The sequence below is a fragment of the Babylonia areolata genome, chromosome 19, assembly GCF_041734735.1.
Source record: "Babylonia areolata isolate BAREFJ2019XMU chromosome 19, ASM4173473v1, whole genome shotgun sequence".
NCBI classification, from domain to species: Eukaryota; Metazoa; Mollusca; class Gastropoda; order Neogastropoda; family Buccinidae; genus Babylonia; species Babylonia areolata.
This window is the reverse complement of record NC_134894.1, coordinates 49974511-49996504: the sequence shown is the minus strand read 5'-3', so window position 1 is coordinate 49996504 and position 21994 is coordinate 49974511. Positions and strand designations below refer to the sequence as shown.

The 21994-nt window shown below is 38.4% G+C and overlaps 1 protein-coding gene across 2 annotated transcripts in view; it reads right to left on the bottom strand.

Annotated features, from left to right (window-relative positions):
• Positions 1 to 21258, bottom strand: part of LOC143293817 (sperm microtubule associated protein 2-like) — a 29186-nt gene extending 7928 nt beyond the window's left edge. Inside the window, exons 1-6 of one of the 2 annotated variants that reach the window (XM_076605085.1) lie at positions 21118 to 21258; positions 18140 to 18199; positions 14740 to 14770; positions 13353 to 13415; positions 12387 to 12524; positions 2733 to 2870 (exon numbers count right to left, since the gene is read on the bottom strand). In XM_076605085.1, coding sequence (XP_076461200.1) covers positions 2733 to 2870; positions 12387 to 12524; positions 13353 to 13415; positions 14740 to 14770; positions 18140 to 18199; positions 21118 to 21145 — 458 coding nt within the window. In that variant the 5' untranslated portion in view covers positions 21146 to 21258. The remainder of the gene's footprint in view (positions 1 to 2732; positions 2871 to 12386; positions 12525 to 13352; positions 13416 to 14739; positions 14771 to 18139; positions 18200 to 21117) is intronic. The other variant, XM_076605086.1, reaches the window with a different exon arrangement.
• Positions 21259 to 21994: the final 736 nt, after the last annotated feature.

Sequence of the window (21994 nt, the reverse complement as noted above, 5' to 3'; positions counted from 1 at the left end):
TAGTTGAATGCTTGGTTCCTGGTATTGGATTCTGTGACTAACACATTTCCCCAGTGGGATTGTGTTCCGTCACATGAACATGAAGTGAATCTCACTTTAATTATTGATATGTCAGCCAGGATCTGTGTGTGAAAGATAGGTATTTGTTTAGATTTCTTCCAGATACTCTTGGGTGTATTAAACAGTGGTGGAGAAATGGGACTTTGAATTTTTTGCTCTTGGAAAATGACCTACTCCTGCCTCTGTTTTCTCTAGATCAAAAGATGAATTGGAACCATGACTTAGTCCAGAGTCATGGGGCTGGAAGAGAAAAGGGCTGTTGGAAAACAGATCTGAAGAATAGGCAACTTATAAGGGTATGACCAGTGTTAGTGGTAAATCATGGAGATTCTGAGAGTGTCTTGTGGACAATGAAGTCAACACCTGTGTTGGCTAAGAATCAGTAGCCTGTACATAGTTGGTTTTGTCATATATTCCTTGTGGTAGCTTAGTGTGTTTGACGTTGTAATTTTCTTGGCTTGCATTATTAGTTGTTGTAACACTTGGATGTTCTCAGTGCTACTGGGACATATTTACTTTGGTGATTGTTGGTTATCACTGCTCTGATTTGTTCTTTTTTACTTCAATTCAGTTTGCATGTCTCGGATGTTGTTGTGATTATAGAGTCTGTTTTACTTTGGTTAATTGAACTCACTTATTATTTCATGAATCCTGAAAGTTTGGTGTCTAATTTAAGTCAAGAAACCCCAAGGCATTTAATGAAATGATCTAAAAGTGAGTAATGTATGGAGGTTCAGTTCCATAGGGAAACATGTCTTTTCTGTTTATTTTTCACAAAAGACTAACTGCAGTACAGATTTATGGTGTCTGTGGTTACACTGAACAATAGTAATTGAAATGGGCTAGTAGGGGTTTAAGTACATTACTTGTAATTGTTTGTACTGGTGTTTTGTTTTGTTTTTGTAACTTAGTTCCTGAAGTTTTGGAAACAGTTTGGTGTTAGTTGAATTGTAATGTTGTATCACAAGAACATTATGACACTTTTGGCTGATGTGGTATTGCACAGTTAATGTAACTGGAATGTGCTGATGCAGATACCATGACTTGTGAGAGAGCATAGCCAGCATGTGTATGGCTTAATTGTATTTGAGGCTAGTGACTGAGGGAAAAGTGGTTAAAATAGACAATGTAGTCAATACATGACTAAATGGAGTACTGGTTTAGGGTATTTGGGTATCTCCCCCCCCCCCCCCCTTTCCTGTTTCCTACAGGTTGATATTATGGTATGATGCTTGGACATCATGTTTGGGTTTACAGGTTGTGCATCTTGGCTTACATAAATGATAATGTTGAGTAACATGTCAGTGGTGTGTCAATTGTTGACATACTGTGGGAACAATGTAAGCATTCAGTCACAAAGAAACACAGAGATTATGTGTGTTGCATCTGTGTAGAATGTTTTGGTTGCAACAGTTGGAGTTATTTTGAGGCATGACATACCTATTTTGTATGTTAGGTGGTGATGTAACGTTATATTCAAGGTGAACAAATCTACAGGCTAACTGTATGTTCATGCTTTTCCATGTGTGTGCACATGGGTGATAATGCAACATGGGGAACATGTGTGACTTGGTAGTTGTGATTACCATGTGCTGTAGTCATGTGTTATTTGCCAGTGGGGTAACACATAGCTGTATGTGTTCAATAAGATTTGAGACCACTGACAGGCAGTCCTATGTTGGTGCACACAGGTTGCTATATATTTACCATATTACTTGGTAACAATATGATTCCCATGTAAAAATTTTACCAATGAGATACTTTGCAGAGACAAAGTACAGATTTGTTCAGTCTTAATGGAAACAGCTATTACTGTATGGTGATTTAACTGGAGTTAAACACTAGGAGTTTGTAATTGTCTGCCACATACTTGGTGCGACAGCTATTATTCTATGGTGGTTTGACAGGAGTTAAATACTGGGAGTTAGTATTTGTTAGTCATATATTTGGTGCACATTAACTTATGTGCAACTGATTGTTGATGGTAAGCTATATGAAGCTTGTTTTACATTCTTACATAGATCTCTTTGAGAAGAGAGTGTGCGGCTAGACATTGAGTGTCAGAATGGAGAAAGGTTATCTGTGGAATTGTTTACTTGTCCAGACAACATAATGATGTTTCTGTTACATCAGTGTAATTATGTCTAGCATATGTTTTGGTATTGATTTAACCTGGGTTTTAATATTGTGTGTGTTCCAGGTGTGCTGTTAATTTAGAGAAATAAACACCTCAATTCATCTTTCTAAAAGACCCTGCTGTGGTACGAGGAGAGAGTGGATTGTGTACCTATCCTCCGCTGTTATCCTTCTCTACCCCCTCTTCACCTTCTACACCTACCCCTACTCTACCCCCTTTAACATACATAATTAGAAACTAATATCATTTAATATGGACTACTCAAAGTTCATTACATAACTTAATGATAATTTTTCTGCTCTGTCTTGTCCATTGAGGAATGTAATGGTCTCCATGCCAGGGAGCTTTATGACAATGGTAATCATCAGAAGGGTTCATGACAAACAGTGCATGAGTTCAGTTGGTACAGGCACCAGCAATCACCAGTGACATAATGAGCAGTGTCCTTGGAGCTGGCCCCTCCCTCATGGCTCTCTAGGGACAGATGGCAAGCAATGTCACAGACCTCTGTAAACACATGATCACAGTTACTTACTTGTGTTCCTGCCAGTCAGGGTGATACTTTTTGTGCTCTGCCAATGTCTGTACTCGCTCACTGGCTGAACCCTGCTTGGCTCCATCAGATACTGACCAGATCACAGAGGACCGCCCAGCACTGTAGTAATACTGAGGCCTGCACACATGTGGACACATAGCAACACACACACACACACACACACACACACACACACACACACACACACACACAGAGTTACCTATACACACTCACAGCCTTAACAATTTAAACCTTCAAAGTACTGGAAGATAATAGTAAGTGACTGAAAGTTTGGTTTGATTTGGAATCTGTTCCAGCCACACCTGTGACACAGTCTGTGGGTAGTTTTTGCTGTGCAAGGGTGTGTATCTGGCTATTCTGTCTGGTCTCCGTACCCTCTCTCCGTCGCTCTCTTTTAGTGATTTTGTTCAATTCTCAATAGCCAATATAAAAATAGTTTGAGAACAAGATACGGTGGTGTTCAGTGTGTTTCTGGTGATTTGACTGACCCAATGCCCCACAACTCCACTGTTTGCTTTTTTTCCACACGTATTAACACCCACCCCCACCCACAGGCCCACTCTCCACACCTAATTGTATGAGTGTGTATGTATGTGCTGAAAAGAATGAATGCACACTTGTTAAAATACCTTGCAGTGAATAGACAATAAACCAATGAGAAGAATTTTGTGAAGACATCTCAACATCTTTCTCGATACTCATAAGTGTTTACGTGTTCTTTTAAATCCCCATTCAGTCCAAGCCACTCATTCAGTGTCCACCCTGGCCTTCATCTCTTCCTGTATCATGAGTCACACTGCGGGACAAGCAAGAGAAGGATGACTTTTTGAAACTGATTTATGTAAATCATTGCAAATCATTGCAATCACTGCAATCTTGCATGCAAATCATGTGTTTGAAATTATTTTATATGTTCCACCTAATATTAGTTCATATCGGCTTTGGGCCTTAATTTTGTTATAACTTGTTCTGGATATTGCAAAAGATTCCTTGAATGAAATGTTGACTCATTCTGAAATGTCCCATAAATAGATTGTTCTGTTTTTTCCATCAGGCACCATAGAATACTTGATTGCACACGCAAATTACACATATTACACATGCACACTCGCATGCGCAGCCCGCATGCACACACACACATGCACACATGCATGCACACACACACACTCATACACACACCTCACATGCACCCAAACACATACACATCAACACATTCAATGCACAACCCTCTCACACCTGTTTTCTCCATATTTTGTTTGTTTGTTGTTTTTGTTGTTGTTTGTTTCTTTGATTCTTTTTGTCAATATGAAGATCGGCAGTGGATGGGAGAGGGGTGAAAAGAGTGAAAGCTAAACAGATTCTGTTGTGGGGTTACTGTTCAATGTTTGTCCTCTTGGAGTTTCTTTGATTTTTTCATGTTAAGATACTCTTGTGGTATAACAACATATAATTTTCATTTGCCTGTGAATATTTATTGAATCAATAACAATGGAGAACCTTGCACACACACACACACACACACACACACACACACACACATGCATGCATGCATGCATGCACAACGCATGCATGCACACACATGTACGCACACACAGACATGCAACTGCCAGCACACACACCACCCTAACTTTCCAGTCTGGCTGTCTCTTGAATTATCTTATCCCTTAATTTGTTTGAGCATATTAAGATAAGCTTCTTTCTTCTACACTTTGTCAGTGGAGAATCTTCAATCATCCTGATACTCCCAACTGCATAAGTCAACAGAAGACTTCAGTTTAACTTTTTCTTTTGTTCCAGTGAATTGTTAATTGTTGTTGTTGTTATTTTCTTTCATTTTAGTTTTCTTTTCTCATTTTGTTTCTCTCTTTTTTTAGGTGTGTAAAACCATAACTTTCTGAATGCTGTGTAGGCATTTCGCTTTCAATTTATTTTTGTGTTTGCTTTTTTTTTTTATCAAAGTGGACAAGGTTTACCAGAGCGCATGCAAATAATAAAAATAATAATGCACATAACTTTTCTGTGGCATGATATCCAGTGCTAATACTGCTCAAAGCACCTTACATCATCCAGATGAATATAAACATACAGTAAAAATGTAACAGCAGCTCTTTGTCAATTCAATGCGTTCACAGTTGAGAATCAACAGCATAATCCATCAAACAATAAAAATCATCAAGTAAATAATGTTTAGATTAAAATGAAATACATTCCATAAAACACACACACACACACACACACACACACACACACACACACACACATGCACACGCGCGCGTACACGTACACACACACACATGCGCGTGCACACACACACACACACACACACACACACATTAAGTATCAACTGCACTAAATCAGGATTACATATGCATTGAAAAATCTCTAGCATAGAACTCCATTTGGCAAACAGACTTTGGACTATCTATTCTCTGTCTCTGGATCTTGCAATTGGAATGAACTTCCTCTTTCGCTTCGTCAAGTCTCCACACTCAGCTCTTTCAAGTCTGGCCTTAAAACCCACCTCTTCCCAAAACAGCCTCCCTTCCCTGCCCCTTCCTTGTCTTCAGTTTCTCCAGTTTTAGAATTATGCATGCATGTGAATGACTGGTGTGAAAGCGCTTTGATTTGTCAATGCACAAGATTCAGCGCTATATATTGAAATACCATTATTATTATTATTATTATTATTATTCTGCTGAATACAGAAATGTTTGATTTGTATGTTTCCAGTACAGAGGAGAGACATGTTGGAAGACAAACTGACATCAACCAGAATCTTTCTTCATTATCATAAATGTCTACTATTTCTATAATTTCAGCTAATGTCCAGGGCCAAGGAGACTTTCTAAAATGATGTGATGTCTTTCAATTTCTTAAACTGGGAAATAATTCTACTGACTTTATACAGGATGCTCATTTTGTAAGTAAACAATGGAAACAGATATGAGCAGAATGGGGATATGAGTATTTCTTTGCCTCATATACTTCACAATCAAGAGGTGTGGCCATTTTGTTTGATGATAATTTTGATTTTAAATTTAAAATTGTAATCGGAGATGCTCTCAGAAATCATCTATGATTATTCAAACTATGGGAAAAAAATCACACTAGTTGATATTTATGAACCAAAGATAGGTAACTAACATTTTTGCTTAGAACTAGAAACTCAAATTCAACAACTGGAATCTGAAAAGATAATCACAGGAGGTGACTGGAACCTAGTTTTGAACTCACCACTTGATTATGATATTTATAAACATATTAACAATCCTAAAGCCCAAGAAAAATGAAATGAAATGAAATTATGGTGCTTAGAGCCTCGCCGACCACTAAGGCCATCTCAAGGCTATCGCCACATTAATAACTACTACAAGGGTAAAAAACAAACAATTAAAACGAATCACCACTTCAAACGTTCCACTCAAAGTTTTAAAAAAAAAAATTCCATAGTTTAAAACCTTCAAATATGATTAAAAATGTTCACTTCTTTCAAGAAGTCCATCAGCGTCCACGGAGGGACATAACGAAACAAGGTCTTCAAAGAAACCGCCATGTAATATCTGTGTCTAATGTCATGCAGATCCCAACAGTCAAGGAGCACGTGTTTCACGGTGAGAGGCTCATCACAGGGAATACATCGAGGGGCCTCTTCCCCCTTCAACAAGTAAGATTGAGTAAAAAAAAAAAAAAGTGTGCCCCGCATGCAGTCTGCACAGCACAGACTCCTCCTTTCTGTTCTTCACCCCTGAAGGGAGGGTCTCTTTTAGGTCTGGACGGATCTGGAAGAGCTTGTTGTCCGTCTGGGTGTTCCACTCCTCTTGCCAAAGATCCTTAACATAAGTGTTCACCTTCTGCTTCATGTCTGTGTATGGTACAAAGGATCTCAATAATTCTTTCTTTACAATGTTCTTGGCCAGCAGGTCTGCCCTTTCGTTACCACGAATGCCAACATGTCCAGGAACCCAGGCCAACACAACCTCATATCCTTTCTTCGTTGCAAGAGTAAAAGCTTCATAAAATTCCAGCAGTTTGGGATGAGTGATATTCCTGCAGGCGATCGCCTCCAGGGCTGACAAGGAGTCAGAAAAGATCATGAATCTCTTTTGTTTCGAAGAGAGAACCATTTTTACCGCCAGAACCAGTGCAGTCAGTTACGCAGTGTACACCGAGCTGTCAGATAGGATGTGTTCCGTTGAGTGCCGGTCAGGAAAGGCGGGACAGAACACAGATGCAGCGACTCCGTCCTCTGACTTGGAACCGTCAGTGAAGATTCTTTGAAAAGTGGGAAATTTGTGGCAGAATTCTGAAAAGTAAGTTCTGTAGGCCAGAGAACTGGTGGAGACTTTACGGTATGAGGCCAGATCGAATCGGACCTCAGGTGTTCTAAAGGTCCACGGAGGGCTGTCGGGGAACTTGGAGAAGTCTGAGATGCCACTGACATCCAGATCGGCATTTTCTATGTGCGGCTGAATGCGGAGTCCAAGAGGAGGGATGCAGTTTGGGTTGTCTTTAAATTTCTTGTTGAAAGGGTTGTTGAATACAGCGTCATAAGCAGGGTTTGTAGGTTCAGAAAACAGCTTCAAGTAATAATTTAGGGTCAGCTTCAGTCTGCGGTTGGAGAGAGGCAGTTCCCCAGCCTCTGCATACAGGCTGTGCACAGGGGTGGTGCGGAAAGCACCTAAACTGAGATGGAGCCCTTGGTGGTGTATAGGGTCCAACAGTTTCAGGTAAGACGGTCTGGCTGAGCCGTATACTACACTTCCGTAATCCAGTTTGGACCAGACCAGGGCTCTGTAGAGGTGCAAGAGAGTTCTCTTATCAGCACCCCAGTCTGTGTGTGCCACAACTCGGATGATGTTTAGGGCTTTTTGGCAAGATATTTTCAGCTGTTTGATATGGCTGAGGAAGTTCAGCTTCTGATCAAAAACAACCCCTAAAAATTTGGCTTCCTTGACCGCCGGGATGGTGGATTTTCCCAGACGGATTTCAGGATCTGGATAGAACTGGCGAAAGTTATGAAAATGAATACACTCAGTTTTGGAGGACGAAAAGGTGAAACCATTCTCCTCTGCCCAACACTGGATTTTGTTGACGCAGAGCTGAAGCCATCGCTGGATGCTGGCATACGTGCTGCCAGTTGCATACAAGGCGAAATCGTCCACAAACAGCAAGCTGTCTGATCCCTTCTGAACCGACTGAACGATGTCATTAATTTTGATGCTGAAGACAGCCGGCGACAGAATGCTCCCTTGCGGAATACCCAGCTCCTGCTCGTGAATGTCGGACATGGTGGTGCTGACCCTCACCTGGAATTGTCTTGCAAAAAGTTGTGGATGAACTGGGGCAGGTGTCCTCGGAAGCTGAGCTTGTGCAGGTCCGAGAGGATTCCAAATTTCCAGGTGGTATCGTAAGCTTTCTCCAAGTCAAAAAATATGGCCACCACATGCTGTTTGTTTACAAAGGCATTTCTTACAGTGGTTTCCAGATGAACCAGATGGTCAACGGTAGAGCGATGCTTGCGGAAACCGCACTGTTCTTTCGCCAGAAGGCCATCGGTCTCTAGTTTCCACATCAGTCTACCGTTGACCATCCTCTCCATCAGTTTGCAGATGCAGCTGGTCAGTGCTATTGGGTGGTAGTTGGAGGGGTTCGAGGGGTCTTTTCCCGGTTTCGGCATCGGGATTATGAGGGCTTTCCGCCAGGAGGGTGGAAAAGAGCCTGTGATCCAGATGTGGTTGTAAACTTTGAGCAGGGTGTCCAGACAGGTTTCGGGAAGATGTTTTAAGAGCTTATAATGGACCTCGTCCATTCCTGGAGAGGAATCCATGCAGGTCTGAAGGGCAGATTTTAGTTCATTCATAGTGAAAGGAAGGTTGTAGCTCTCTGTGTTGTCAGAAGAGAAGTTGCAGGGTGATTTTTCTTTCAGGTTTTTGGTTTTGAGAAACCGAGCAGATTTGTTGGCAGATCTAGAGTTCAGTTTGATTGTGGAGGCAAGCAAATTGGTAACTGCTTTCTTCTCTGTGACCAGAGCGTCTGAGAGTTTAACATGGTGAAAAGTTGGGCAGAGGTACAGCAAATTTGGGATAAAAAAAAAAAGGTTTTGTTGACCTTAGGAAAACAAAACTACAAGGAACAGTGATTAGAAGTAAAGCCAGATGGCCAGCAGAAGGAGAAAAAGTAACCAAATATTTTTGTTATCTTCAAAAAAAGGCATTATGTTAGTAAATATTTTTAAGAAAAGGCACTGTGTTAGTAAATATATGTTAAAACTTGTATCCAAGAATGAAAAAAAAAACCACCTTGTGATAAGACAGAAGAAGAAACAAAGAATATTATCAGAAGTTATATAAGGTATGTGTTGTAATGGACATCAAATTAGACAGGTATGTTAGTATTTCGCCTAAATAAAGGCAACACAGTAGAAGAGGCAATAACATTAGAATAAGCAACACACACACTAAAGAAAATGAAGAATTTTAAAAGCCCTGGAATGAACAGAATAACAGATGACCTCTTGATTTTTTTCTGGAAACAATAGGTGTTCTAGCAGTATGTTTTCTAAACCAGGGATTTGAAAAAGAAAACAAAGAAATGTCATTTACACAGTGCAACACACGCACTAAAGAAAATGAGAGAATATTAAAAGCCCTGGAATGGACAGAATAACAGATGACTTCTTGACTTTTTTATGGAAACAATAGGTGCTCTAGCAGTATGTTTTCAAACCAGGGATTTGAAAAAGAAAACAAAGAAATGTCATTTACACAGAGAGAAGGTATTACAACCTGTCCAACAAAAGGAGATTTACCTAAGAAATATCTCAGAAACTGGCATCCAATATCACTTGCAGCGCAATAACCGAGTGGTTAAACTGTTGGACTTTCAATCTGAGGGTCCTTGGTTCAAATCTTGGTAACGGCACCTGGTGGTTAAAGGGGGAGATATATCCGATCTCCCAGGTCAACATATGTGGAGACCTGCTAGTGCCTGAACCCCCTTCATGTGTATACACATGCAGAAGATCAAATACACACGTTAAAAATCCTGTAATCCATGACAGTGTTCGATGGGTTATGGAAACAAGAACATACCCAGCATGAACACTCCTGAAAACAGAGTATGGCTGCCTACATGGTGGGGCAAATAAACAAAAATGGTCTTACACATAAAATTTTATATGTCTGTATGAGTGTGTATGTGTGCATGCCTGAAAACTGATTGAATGACACAGGAAACGAATGATGAGCGCCCAGTGGAAGCCATCAGTTGGCTCTACCCAGGTAGGCAAATGATCCTGTGTTTGTAAAGCGCTTAGAGCTTGGTCTCCAATCGAGGATAGGCGCATATAAGTGTCCACATCAATCAATCAATCAATCAAAATGTAGAATTAATCAACCAACACCAAAGATATTCATGAAAGATCTAAAAAAGCTTATGAAATCAACAAGTATGTTTTCAAAATGTCTATGGAATATAACAAATCTGTGCAGAAATAGACACTATATGTATGCACTGTACAACATTAAACTCTGTGTCACATGGAATCAAGATATGAATGAATAATCACTGATTATTCTCAAAACTCACCTTTTCCACAGATGTTGACTCACTTGTGTAAACAAAGTGAGTCTATGTTTTAACCTGGTGTTCGGTTGTCTGTGTGTGTGTGTGTGTGTGTGTGTGTGTGTATCTGTGTGTCCGTGGTAAACTTTAACATTAACATTTTCTCTGCAAATACTTTGTCAGTTGACACCAAATTAGGCATAAAAATAGGAAAAATTCAGTTCTTTCCAGTCATCTTGTTTAAAACAATATTGCACCTCTGGGATGGGCACAAAAAACAAAAAAAAATGAAGCCTAATTATATGCAAACTGCATTTACTGTTATATTTATATTTTTTGTATTCTCTAAACTTGGCACTTTGATCTGATATTCTGACCCAACATTGGCACTTTGATCTGATATTCTGACCCAACAACAAGAGCAGTCATTATTATCATTTTTTGTTCAAACAGGAACTTCTTTTGCTAAGCATGGAAGTTTTATTTATTTTGCAAACGTTTTGGTGCAGATAGTAAAAAAGGGAAATTACTCTGTAATTAATGCTAGGGGACTTAATTTGCTTTAAACTGATCTTTCTCATCTTAAGCATTACATTTTGAAATTATACACAATACATAAAAAGCTTGGATTTTTTTTTTCAGTGTATCACAAGTGAGTCTTGAAGGCCTTGCCTCTCTTGTTATGATTAGTTTTCCTGGCCTGTGTCTCTGTCTGCGATTGTTGGTGGGTGGAGATAGGAATGGGGCTGTATAGGTATGAATGTGTGTGTGTGTGTGTGTGTGTGTGTGTGTGTGTGTGTGTGTGTGTGTGTGACCTGTTTATTTTGTGATGTGCATAGGCAAATGAATGTTACCAAGTGTATCTGCATCAATGTATGTATGAGTAATTGTATTTGTAAATGCTCTCGGCTCTCCGGAGATAGGGCGTCCAAATATTCATCATCATCATCATCATCATCATCATTATTATTATTATTATGATTATTATCATCATCATTATCATTATTATATGTCATAAGCATTAGAACAGGACATGAAATTAATGTGAGAATGTGTGAATGAATACCTGTTGTTCCAACTGTGATGTTATGAGCCGAGCATTGTAATATCACACAGATTCAATGAGTGAATGAACATGGAATCCATGTGTGAACGGATATTTTGAATTCTGAATTATTATCATTATTTCACTGTAAACTGGGCTTTATGAATATTTACTGTTCTACCCATATTAATCTTGATGTGGAATGATGGATAATCAGAACAACATACTGTTGTAACTTCCCAGAACACAATATTATACGATTATCTGTAAACCTTTGTCTGAATATATAAAAAGAAAGTTGGGCAAAAAAAAGAATTCTGTGAAGAAAGCCAATCATAGAACATTTACTTTCAATAAAATTATGTAACTCATGGGTTTGCTTCAATTAAGTATAATGTACAACATTCCCAAATATACTTTGGTATACTTGGCACACATATTTGATTTCCCTTCATACCTGAAACCATGTGTGGTACATGTGTAAAAAATATGTCTCTGAAAACTCATGTAAATTATTTGGTGCAGATGTATTTCAGTTCCTGATTGACACCAATAAGTTTATATCTGTACATAAATGAGGTTTTGGTTTGTTTGTGGGTATGTATAAGTATCTTCCTTGTGTAGGGCAGTCAGAAAACATAATATTTGTTGTACTTGTTAGATGTGTGTGTGTGTGTGTGTGTGTGTGTGTGTGTGTGTGTGTGTGTGTGTGTGTGTGTGTTGTAATTTCATATGTTTGCAATTGTAAGTTGGGCGTGTTTGTGTATTTGTCCAGAATGGACATTTCTGTACTTACACAAAGGTGCTTGTGTACTTATCAAAATTTATGTACTTGTCAGGTGTACTTGTCATATATGGTTGTGTTTGTGTTGTTGTCAGATGTGAGTGTGTTTGTGTAGTTGTTAGATGTGGGAGTCTTTTCCTCTTGTTAGATATGTATATGTTTATGTCATTGTTAAATATAACATATATGTGTCTGTGTAGCTGTTTGAATTGTAAGTATTTATGAACTGATGTGTACTTGCCTGCCTTCATGCACAGTGCCAGCCTGGAAGTCCTTTTTGGGAGTGGCCAGGGCCTGGACCCTGGGTGTAGCACTTCCATTCATGGCATTGGGGGACACTGGCCACAGCATCTCCTGTGTCCCCCACATGACACGTGGTCTGAAAGTGAACATGTTTCATGTCATGACATCTGCTGTGCTTTGATGTAAATGCTGACATGTGATAACTTGGTCCTGTGTGAGGAGTCAGTTGCTAACACAGACATGCATGCAATCAACATGGCTTCACAGCATGTCAGAACAGATCTCTGTCAAATAACAATCATTGTCTATTTATTGTACAGAAGTGAAAAGATTTCAAATCTATTTTTGAAACAATTTATATGTAATACTGAAATTCCTGTGATAAAAAGTTGGGCTTATCATGTTAATCTGTGACCTGCATAGACCTGCTGTCTGGTTGCCAACAGGTCAGCCCCAACACAACATGCATGTGCCCACCACCCCCTTCCCTTCCTGCTTTGTTCCAACTAGAAGAGCATATTAAATCAAGAACACAGGCACTTAACAATGGTTGTGTGTTCACAAAATAGATCTGATATTACCATTTAGATCTTACCCCAACTCCTCTCTCCTCACACACACACACACACACACACACACACACACACAGAGAGAGAGAGAGAGAGAGAGAGAGAGAGAGAGAGTCACACTTTCTGTTGGCTTTCAACTGAAGTCAAAATAGGCTCAAAATAATCAACGTGTTGATTGTGGCTACACAACAGAAGAAGTCAGCACATACACATTACTCTTTCACAAACTTACAGCAAATGATTGTTTGGTTGTCCTCTGACAATGTCTGGGTTGTTCACTACAGTGCTGACACACACTCTAATTTATAGAGACAACAAATAGATAAATAGAAAGGAAAGCTTATCAACTGATCAAACATACTCATAATGGTTTTGTTGAAATTATATCAACTTACCCAACACATGTGTGGAACGCTATTTTAGGCTCCTTGTGTCTGGCCAGCTGTTGAAGACGAAGTCTGAACAAAAATAAAGGAAAGAATGGTTAACTTTTTTCAATTCAAGACATTAACCCAATTTGACATTCACACACTGAAAGTTACACCATTATGTTTTCCTTATACTGAAAGGGATATGGGTGAAAGATGAAACATGTCTGGGAGTTCATCCAGATTTACAGGCCTGGCTTCCAGCCAGCTGGCATGGCCACAAACAGGCCCATCCTTCCCACTCCAGCAGCGCCACACCCTTCTCACCCCTCAAGTGCCCACATTCACAGCTGGTTGATTTGTCAAACACTAGGCTGTAGCTTGCTCTTTTGGGGTGCTGCTCTGCTATTACCTGTTTGTTCACGCTCAACCTGTCACCGCAGGGTAACACAGAGTGCAATTACCACAACATGTGTTTTCTTTGTTCTTTCCCACTAAACTTTGTTTATCCTCACAGTCATGAGAACTGTAGACCAACCTACTGTCGTAAGCTGGATTACTGAACAGGTCAGCACAAGTCTTGAAAGGTGTGCCAGGCTGGAAAATATTTTCACAACTTTTATGTGATTTGTGACAATGTCACTAACTGTTACTAACAACAGAACAGTTGTTGCTGGCTATTGTTAATGCAAAACTATGTAAGTGACCTATTCAGTTATATGAGCAAAATGTGTTGGGTGTGTTTTTTCACTTGCATACATCACAACAATATTAATTATGTTCAATACCCTTATGTTACATCATGAAATATGTTCTTGTGAAACAGCTTAAAAGAAAATACAAAACACAACAACATAGAGTAATTTGTTGCTAGAGAAATAAAAATCAGATATGTTCCAAACAAATGAATGAAGTCTTGTTATCCACAAAATTTTTGTACATAATTCAAATGCACTTGTTCAGAGACCCAGAAACTGAAAACAAAGTTTATGTTGAGCATGTTCATATTACTTGGACTGCCCTATAAACATGTTGTTAGTTCAAGACCTGCCATACAGTCTATTTGAGCATCTTTCCAAGACCTTAATACCATCAGTGGTTTTCCACATTTTACAACAGTTTGGAATTAAATTAAAAGAGTATGTTAGAAGTTAACCATACAGCTGCTGTTTGCTTCCCATTCCTTCTGTATGTTTCTCTTTGTGTTAATATGCTGTTTTCTGTTGTACTGCAGTGTGTGTGTGTGTGTGTGTGTGTGTGTGTGTGTGTGTGTGTGTGTGTGTGTGTGTGTGTGTGTGTGTGTGTGTGTGTGTGTGTATACATATATGTACTTGCTTTCTTTACCATGCCTGTACCCATATACAATATATACAATAACGGTTTTGCAAAGTGCACAAACAAAAAAACATCCTACCTAGCATTTTCTCGTATCCTCTCATATTCACCTGCAAACAAATATTTCAAATGTAAAATCATAAAATGATGTCCATCTGAACACCATAAAACATACCAGAAACAAAAGAAAAAAGTTTATCTGCTGAATTATATTTACTCTTACAAACTTTTGGTCTGGTCTTGTCAGGTCTTGTGTAATGTGACATGAGTGTAGTTCAGTAGATGTCAGGAAGATCATATTTTGGTCCTCTGTTTAGGGGTAGGTTCTCTTACATGATCTCAAAAGCTTCTCTTATTTTTCTGTAGGGGTAGTTGGTTCCTGTGGTAAAGAACTGATAACCTCAAGGAGTAAAATAAGAAAAGTTTGAAACATAATGTAAAAGAAACCTTCTCTTAACAAAGAAGCTTGGTGCAATCTTCCCAGCATCTACCAAACAATGCTCACAAAACAATACACAAAGTCTGCCTCCAGAAATGAGAAAGAACAACCATCATTCCACATGAAGACAGAAGAGACAAGACTACACAAAAGTAAAATACTTCATAGCTTCTACTGAGAAACAGGTTTTCTATTTAGATGACAGAATCAGGGAACAACTTTAATGCACCGCTTCCAAAATAACATTTTGATTTTCTTGCTAAAATATTTCCTAAAAACTTTTCAGGATGTGTGCATGTGATTATTACCAATAATCATGACCCATTTATATAAAGCATTTTGCATTGTTCTGTTTGTACACCTATTTTCCCATGTTCAAATCCACTGCTACAATTACTTATATTACACACACTTGGCAGTTCACTCTCAGATACCAACAATTATGTTGCTGCCTCACAAGAACAAAAGGTAAGACATGCATACAGGCAATTCAAAGGCTGTATTTATTGTAAAATCAATGTGAATTATATTTCACAACATACCAAAATCCTTTTATTACCTGTTCATGTAGCATTATTGGAAGTTTCATTTTTTTAGTGAATGCTAGGATTTCCACATTAACAACAAACAACAACTGAAAAACAAGAAAGTCAGCCCAATATAATCTTAAGTGTTTCCTTTGAAAAGATTTTCTATCAAATATGTTTATGAAATATTGACCAATCAAATACATCTTTTATCAAAAATACAAAAATACAAATACTAAACACAAAATAGAAGTGACCAGTTTGAATTCATTTTCAACTTTTGAAATACAAAGCAATTCAGCTTTTGTAACTGTAATCAAACTGGTCAGACACACTCTCCATTAACTTTCATCCCGTTATCACATGGCTGCTTCTTTGGAAGATGTGTTTTGTGAAGGGCTGTCACTGCACTGAGACAAGACTGGGTTTATAAATCAGATGCTAGTCACCATTCTCAATGTGTACTCCTTCCTACTGCGATTAGATCACTTTTGTTCAGACACCATTTAAAAGTTCACAAATATAAGTAACTGCACTTCATAAACTCATACCACATTCATCTCACAGCACAATGGTTCAGCAGTCAAGGGGTTAGTTACAGAATTAGTTTGTATTTTTCATCACACTTTTTTAAAAATTGGTTAAACCAAAACTTGAAATACAAAGAATGCCTCGTCATATATTTTGTGATTTGAGAAATGTATTCGTGAATGTTGTAAAGTCAAAGTGTGCACCAAGACAAAGAGAAACGTACTCTTCTGCTAAGTCCATCGCAAAAAGCAATAAAAATGGAAGTTACTGATTGTGAAAAATAATAAAGTCTATTAAATAGGGGCAAACAAACATTTAAGTGTCATTACCAAACTGTGCTCTGTTCTACATCCTTCACAAGGAGGTGCAGTAACTGTGACCAAAGTAGTTAATGGCCATTTGATCTTGTGACAGTTTGTTGGGCTGGTAATCTCTGGTTGCCACACCAATGAAAACTAGCCCAAGCAAGAAGCAGATCCTAAACAAAAGGGAAGTCTGTCATGTTTTTAAATGGATAAAAATCTGCATTTGAACTAAATCAGTTACATGGAGTGGAGATGTTATCAATATAAAAACAAATGTGTAGAGTAACATTCTACTGTCAAAAATATATATGAAACTGTGAACTGGTTTTGTACTTTTGAAATTAAGCATGAAGTTTTAATTAAAATATCATGTGATACTTTTCAATTTTCTCCCTTCTGAGGACATTGTGTCAATATCTGATATGAAAAACATAAAGATACTTAATGCCACCGCCAAACAATGAAACTATTTTTCTGATATAAAGGTGTTTTTTGGTGTGTGTTTTTTTTTCTCCTCTCTTTTGTAAGATTTCAACTTTCTTCAAACATCTTTTTTTTTCCTTTTACAGTACCTTTTTATTTTCACTCCATATTTTTGGTTGGCTGAAAAGATAAATGTTCCCTTTTTGTGAAGAACACACCAGTTAAACCACACATTAAGAGTGAAAATGATGAAAACAGCATCACTTTGGTTGTCCATATATGTATTAATCCACATACAAAGAAAAAATGTTAAGTACAAATTGCTTGACATGTTAAGAAAATCCACACAAGAGAAATGTTAAGGAATTGAGACATGCCACACAGGTATCACACACAAACATACACATGTGCATGTGTGACTGTAAACACACACACACATACATATATATATATATATATATATAGAGAGAGAGAGAGAGAGAGAGAGAGAGAGAGAGAGAGAGAGAGAGAGGTTATTACATCATATCTACATGCAGGTCAGCCAGCAAAATGTTGTACAGTGCTGACTGAGAGATCAAAGAGAATTAATAGTAATCTTCTGCAGCAGGTATTAATCTCTCTTGAAAATACACCTAAGGAATGATTAACATGGTTCATCATAGACTGGTTTACTTAATCAATGGATACTGGAAAGATCTCTGGTTCTAGATTTCCAATACTCTGCTTTGGGTTTTCTACATGGTAAAACCAAATGGACTGAAGGATTACACTGTAAACAATGGGTTCATATCTATACAATCAGCTGTGTGTGTGTGTGTGTGTGTGTGTGTGTGTGTGTGTGTGTGTGTGAATGATATATATAGACAGAGAAAGAAACAGGCTCATGATCACTTTGTCTGTATATAAGTGTTGCGATTAATATGTGGTGCTAATTTACATATATTTCCATGCAGGAATATGCTGAGACAATTAAAAGCATATCTGTATACTATGGAACAAGAGAAAGAAGAAAATTAAGTACGGAAGAATGAGAAAGGAGTAAATGTAACAAAGAAATTGGGGATATCTGAAAGCAGTTCAAGCAAGCTGGAGGACAAGAAGCAGTTTAAATGGCAAGCAGACTGAGAAGTGGACATAAGTAACCAAGTGTAAGCAATTTGTTTTGGGAATCAACACTAAAAATAAACTGCAGGGTGATGTTAGTACCAGCTGACAAATGAACACACCACACATCCCGCTTCTCACTGTCTTTACCATCCTTTGGAAACGCTGTCCCTCGTTCATCACCATCATTGTCATACTCGCCAAACTCTCCTGTATCATGGGATATATATGTGTCCAGAGACAGAGAGACAGATGGAGAGAGTGAGAAAGTGACAGAGAGCAGGCAGATCAGCTAAACTCTAAATCAGTAAAGCCAGGCCTGACTAAAGTCTGAACACTAGCACTCACAGACAAACATGGCACAATTACTGAGTAAGTGACAGTCATACTGTAAAGCACAATGAGATGTGGACAGATATGTAAAGTTTTAGGTGTTCTAGCAACAACAAAAATCATTTTGAATAAAGTGCATCTTTGTTGCAAAGTCACATGAAACAGAATCTGATGTGTGTGTGTGTGTGTGTGTGTGTGTGTGTGTGTGTGTGTGTGTGTGTGTGTGTGTGTGTGTGTGCATGTACATGGTATTTGTGCAAATGATATGTGCTAGTGTGTTTATCATTTTATGTGTGTTCAATTATGCATGTGTGTATATATGCTAATGCATGCATATATATCATATGCACCTGTTTCCATGAACAACTGCATAATTTGAAAGTATAAGAAAAAAATATTAGCACTGCATTGTGAAAGATATAACACATTCATTTGCTAAAATGATTCATGAACATGATTTATAATGGGTTGTTTTTTTTTTTTGTTTGTCTGTTTTTTGTTTTTGTTTTTTATGTGTGTGTGTAACAAAATATTAATGGTTGGTGGGTTTCTAATCAGTTTGTGTTCTCACAGTATGAAACCTGTATTGTTTGCAATCTACAACTTGTATGTTCACATTATGAGGCTGTCACAACAGACTGCTCAATCCACCTCAAATTCACTTAATGATACAGGTCTCCATCCTGTCAACATCATTGCACAGGTGATCTTGTGCCACAAACGAGGCTGTATAACTCCACAAGCATACTGTTATGGTTTGCCAGTGGTGGAGAAATCAACTCATTGGTCAATACACATTATTTTAGGTTTATGGCATCATTCACTGTATTCAGTAAGATGAGAACTTATCTAATACACATGATAAGGAGAGTGACTTTTCTTCCTTTTTTTCTTTTTTCTTCTTTTTTTTTTTTTTTTTTTTAAATACATTTTCTCGATGCATTCTTCATCTTCTATCCCTTGAAAAAAATATACTAGAACATCATACCTGAAGCTAATCCATAATTACAGCATTTGGTATCAACTTTCAAAATCACACTTCCCTGTTTCATCATTTAAGTGGGTGAGATGGCAAAAAATGACCAGTCACCACAAGAGACAGAGACAGACAGAGGGAGAGAGATGATGATAATGATGATCCAAATCCTGTATTTCATGCATCAATTCTTATAGGGACATAGCAAGGCAGCAGCCAAAAAGGAAAACAGGCCCTGCACACTCAAATAAAGCTATAATGGTTTCATGCTAAACTTAAAAGTTAAAGACATCCCACTGCTTGTCCTAATTTTTTTTAAAATACTTTAGAAGAATATATTGTGGAAAAACCACAGTTCAGATCAGCCCTTTAAAAGGAGCATTCCCTAGACTCTGAACTGTTACACAGGGGAATCTTCAGTTAAGTTCTCAGAATGTCCCAAGGGACCTCTCATCTCCTAACCTTACCAATCAACTTTGAAACAGGTGCCCTTCCCTCACTTTCCCACATCGTTAGTCCTCCTCTCTCTTATCCCACCTTATTTTGCAGTGGGTTTGAGTGGTTACATATCAGTGTGTGTGTGTGTGTGTGTGTGTGTGTGTGTGTGTGTGTGTGTGTGTGTGTGTGTGTGTGTGAGCAAGTGCATACATGTGTCTGTTTCTGTAAGGTGGTGTCTGTTTGACAGTCCGTATGTTTCTGTACATGTATGTGAAATTTATTGCAATCTCTATATCTCTTCCAGCTGCCTATCTCTCTTATCAAACACATCCATGTCTCTCTCTCTCTCTGTCTCTTCCCTAATCCAGGTTTACACAATGTCTCTAACACCTCCTGGACTTACTCTGGGAAATCCTTCCATATCATTTAATAATTCATGCACTCCACTCGAACCCAGTCAAGATCATCCCAGTGTTTCTATTTTTGCTGATGATGACAAATTTGCCATATTCACTGAATAATTTCAACAATCAGTTGCAGTGATCAGAAGTTAATCTCTGATTAGTTTAAAGATTTGTAAGTTTCTCACCTAATTCACAAAATTCACTTATGTAATCACCTATTGGGAAGACTTTTAAGTTACCCAAACAGTAATGTCATATTTGCTCCCTTTTTCTTTGATATATACATTTTGCACATAATGATTTCTGGCCTGGTTCTCCTTTTAAAGCATAACTACTGACTGATTTGATCATCAGACTTTCAATCTAGTTGTCAAAGGTTCTGATCCTGACCATGCCCAGTGGGGGAAGATTGAAGGCTCTTCCTGTCTCCCCTAAGGGCTCAGTGAGCCTTTATGTGTACTCCATGACTTGTTGTACATGGAGATATGTTATGTATGTTATATGTTACTTCGTTGGTTTGGTAATTTTGTTGTTGTTGTTCAACTTCTTGTTTGTATTTTAAAAATGAAAAATACTAAGAGAAGCTGCTTGCTGACAAAACTGAAAGAATGTTCCATACCAATACAGAACCCAGTGCCTCGTAATCCTGCCCCACCCCACACCCTCCTTCCCCACCATGTTTGTTGTTTTTTAAATTATGAGATGAAATCATCCGGACTCCTCTTATCTCTGAACATATTTAACCCCATGAGTCCACCAGACTATAACCGACTGCAAATGAACAAGCGGAGAATGGAGTCTGCTAAATAAAAATAGAAAGAGTAAAAAAGATATAAAAGGAGCAGGGTATGAGCGAATGAGATACGGATACTGAATGAGAGAAAAAGATTGGGGGGTCGGGGGGGGGGGGGGGGTGAACAAATGAGAGAAAAAAACAACAACAAAAACAACAGAAAGGCACCCGAGCTGTCACTTACGGTTTGACTTGGTCTGCCCGGCTGTCATCGTGGAATAGTGTTCTTCAGTACAGAATGATCAGCACCTGAAAATCTCACTGTGAACAAAATTCTGTTTCATGACTCCAAGTGTCTCAACAAGTGTCCTGCTGCGTGTGTCAAGGGACACTACTCTCTGGGAGCGGGTCACGTAGCAACAGCGTCTCCATGTCACATGCGTCTGCAATTGACGCGGCAGACAGCTGGCTGGGGCCCAAACGAGCCAGCGGCAACGGAAGTCTCTAGAGGTCGTCTTTCAGATTGCTCCGACCAACAAGTCACTTGTAACTGAAATATTAAACGAGACGTACCTGCAAGTTGAAGTTTGATTTAAGGGCTACAAGTGTGCAAGCCGGCAGCAGTTGGGCCAGTCTTGAACCACATGGCTTTTAAAATCCGAAATGGGTCTTTATTTGTTGAGACAAAGAGTGGGACCGTAATTCTGTTATTTATCCATAGAACTTTAAAACTATTATTTTGATAAAGTCTAAATACAATCCACAATATATGGTTTTTCTTTTATTTGTCAACAGAGCTTAAAAATACAATTTACAGCATACAGTTTTCCACGTGTTGCTTTGAATTTTCTTCCACGTGTTGCTTTGAATTTTCTTAACCACATAATTTTTGAAGCCTTGATCTGTCGTTTCTTTCTTCTTTTTTGTCAGGTATATTAAGACCTGTTTTGTTAACGTACACTGTTACATACGTTTTCCTGCTGATTTTGTCATGTTTTTGTTGTTGTTGTTTTTCTGCCAGACAAATCAAAACCACGTGTCTGTTGATTCTTTACAAAGTTGTCTGGTAGGTCTGGGAGTAATTAAAAAAAGATGTTGAGGTGAATTAACTTTGGTAATGT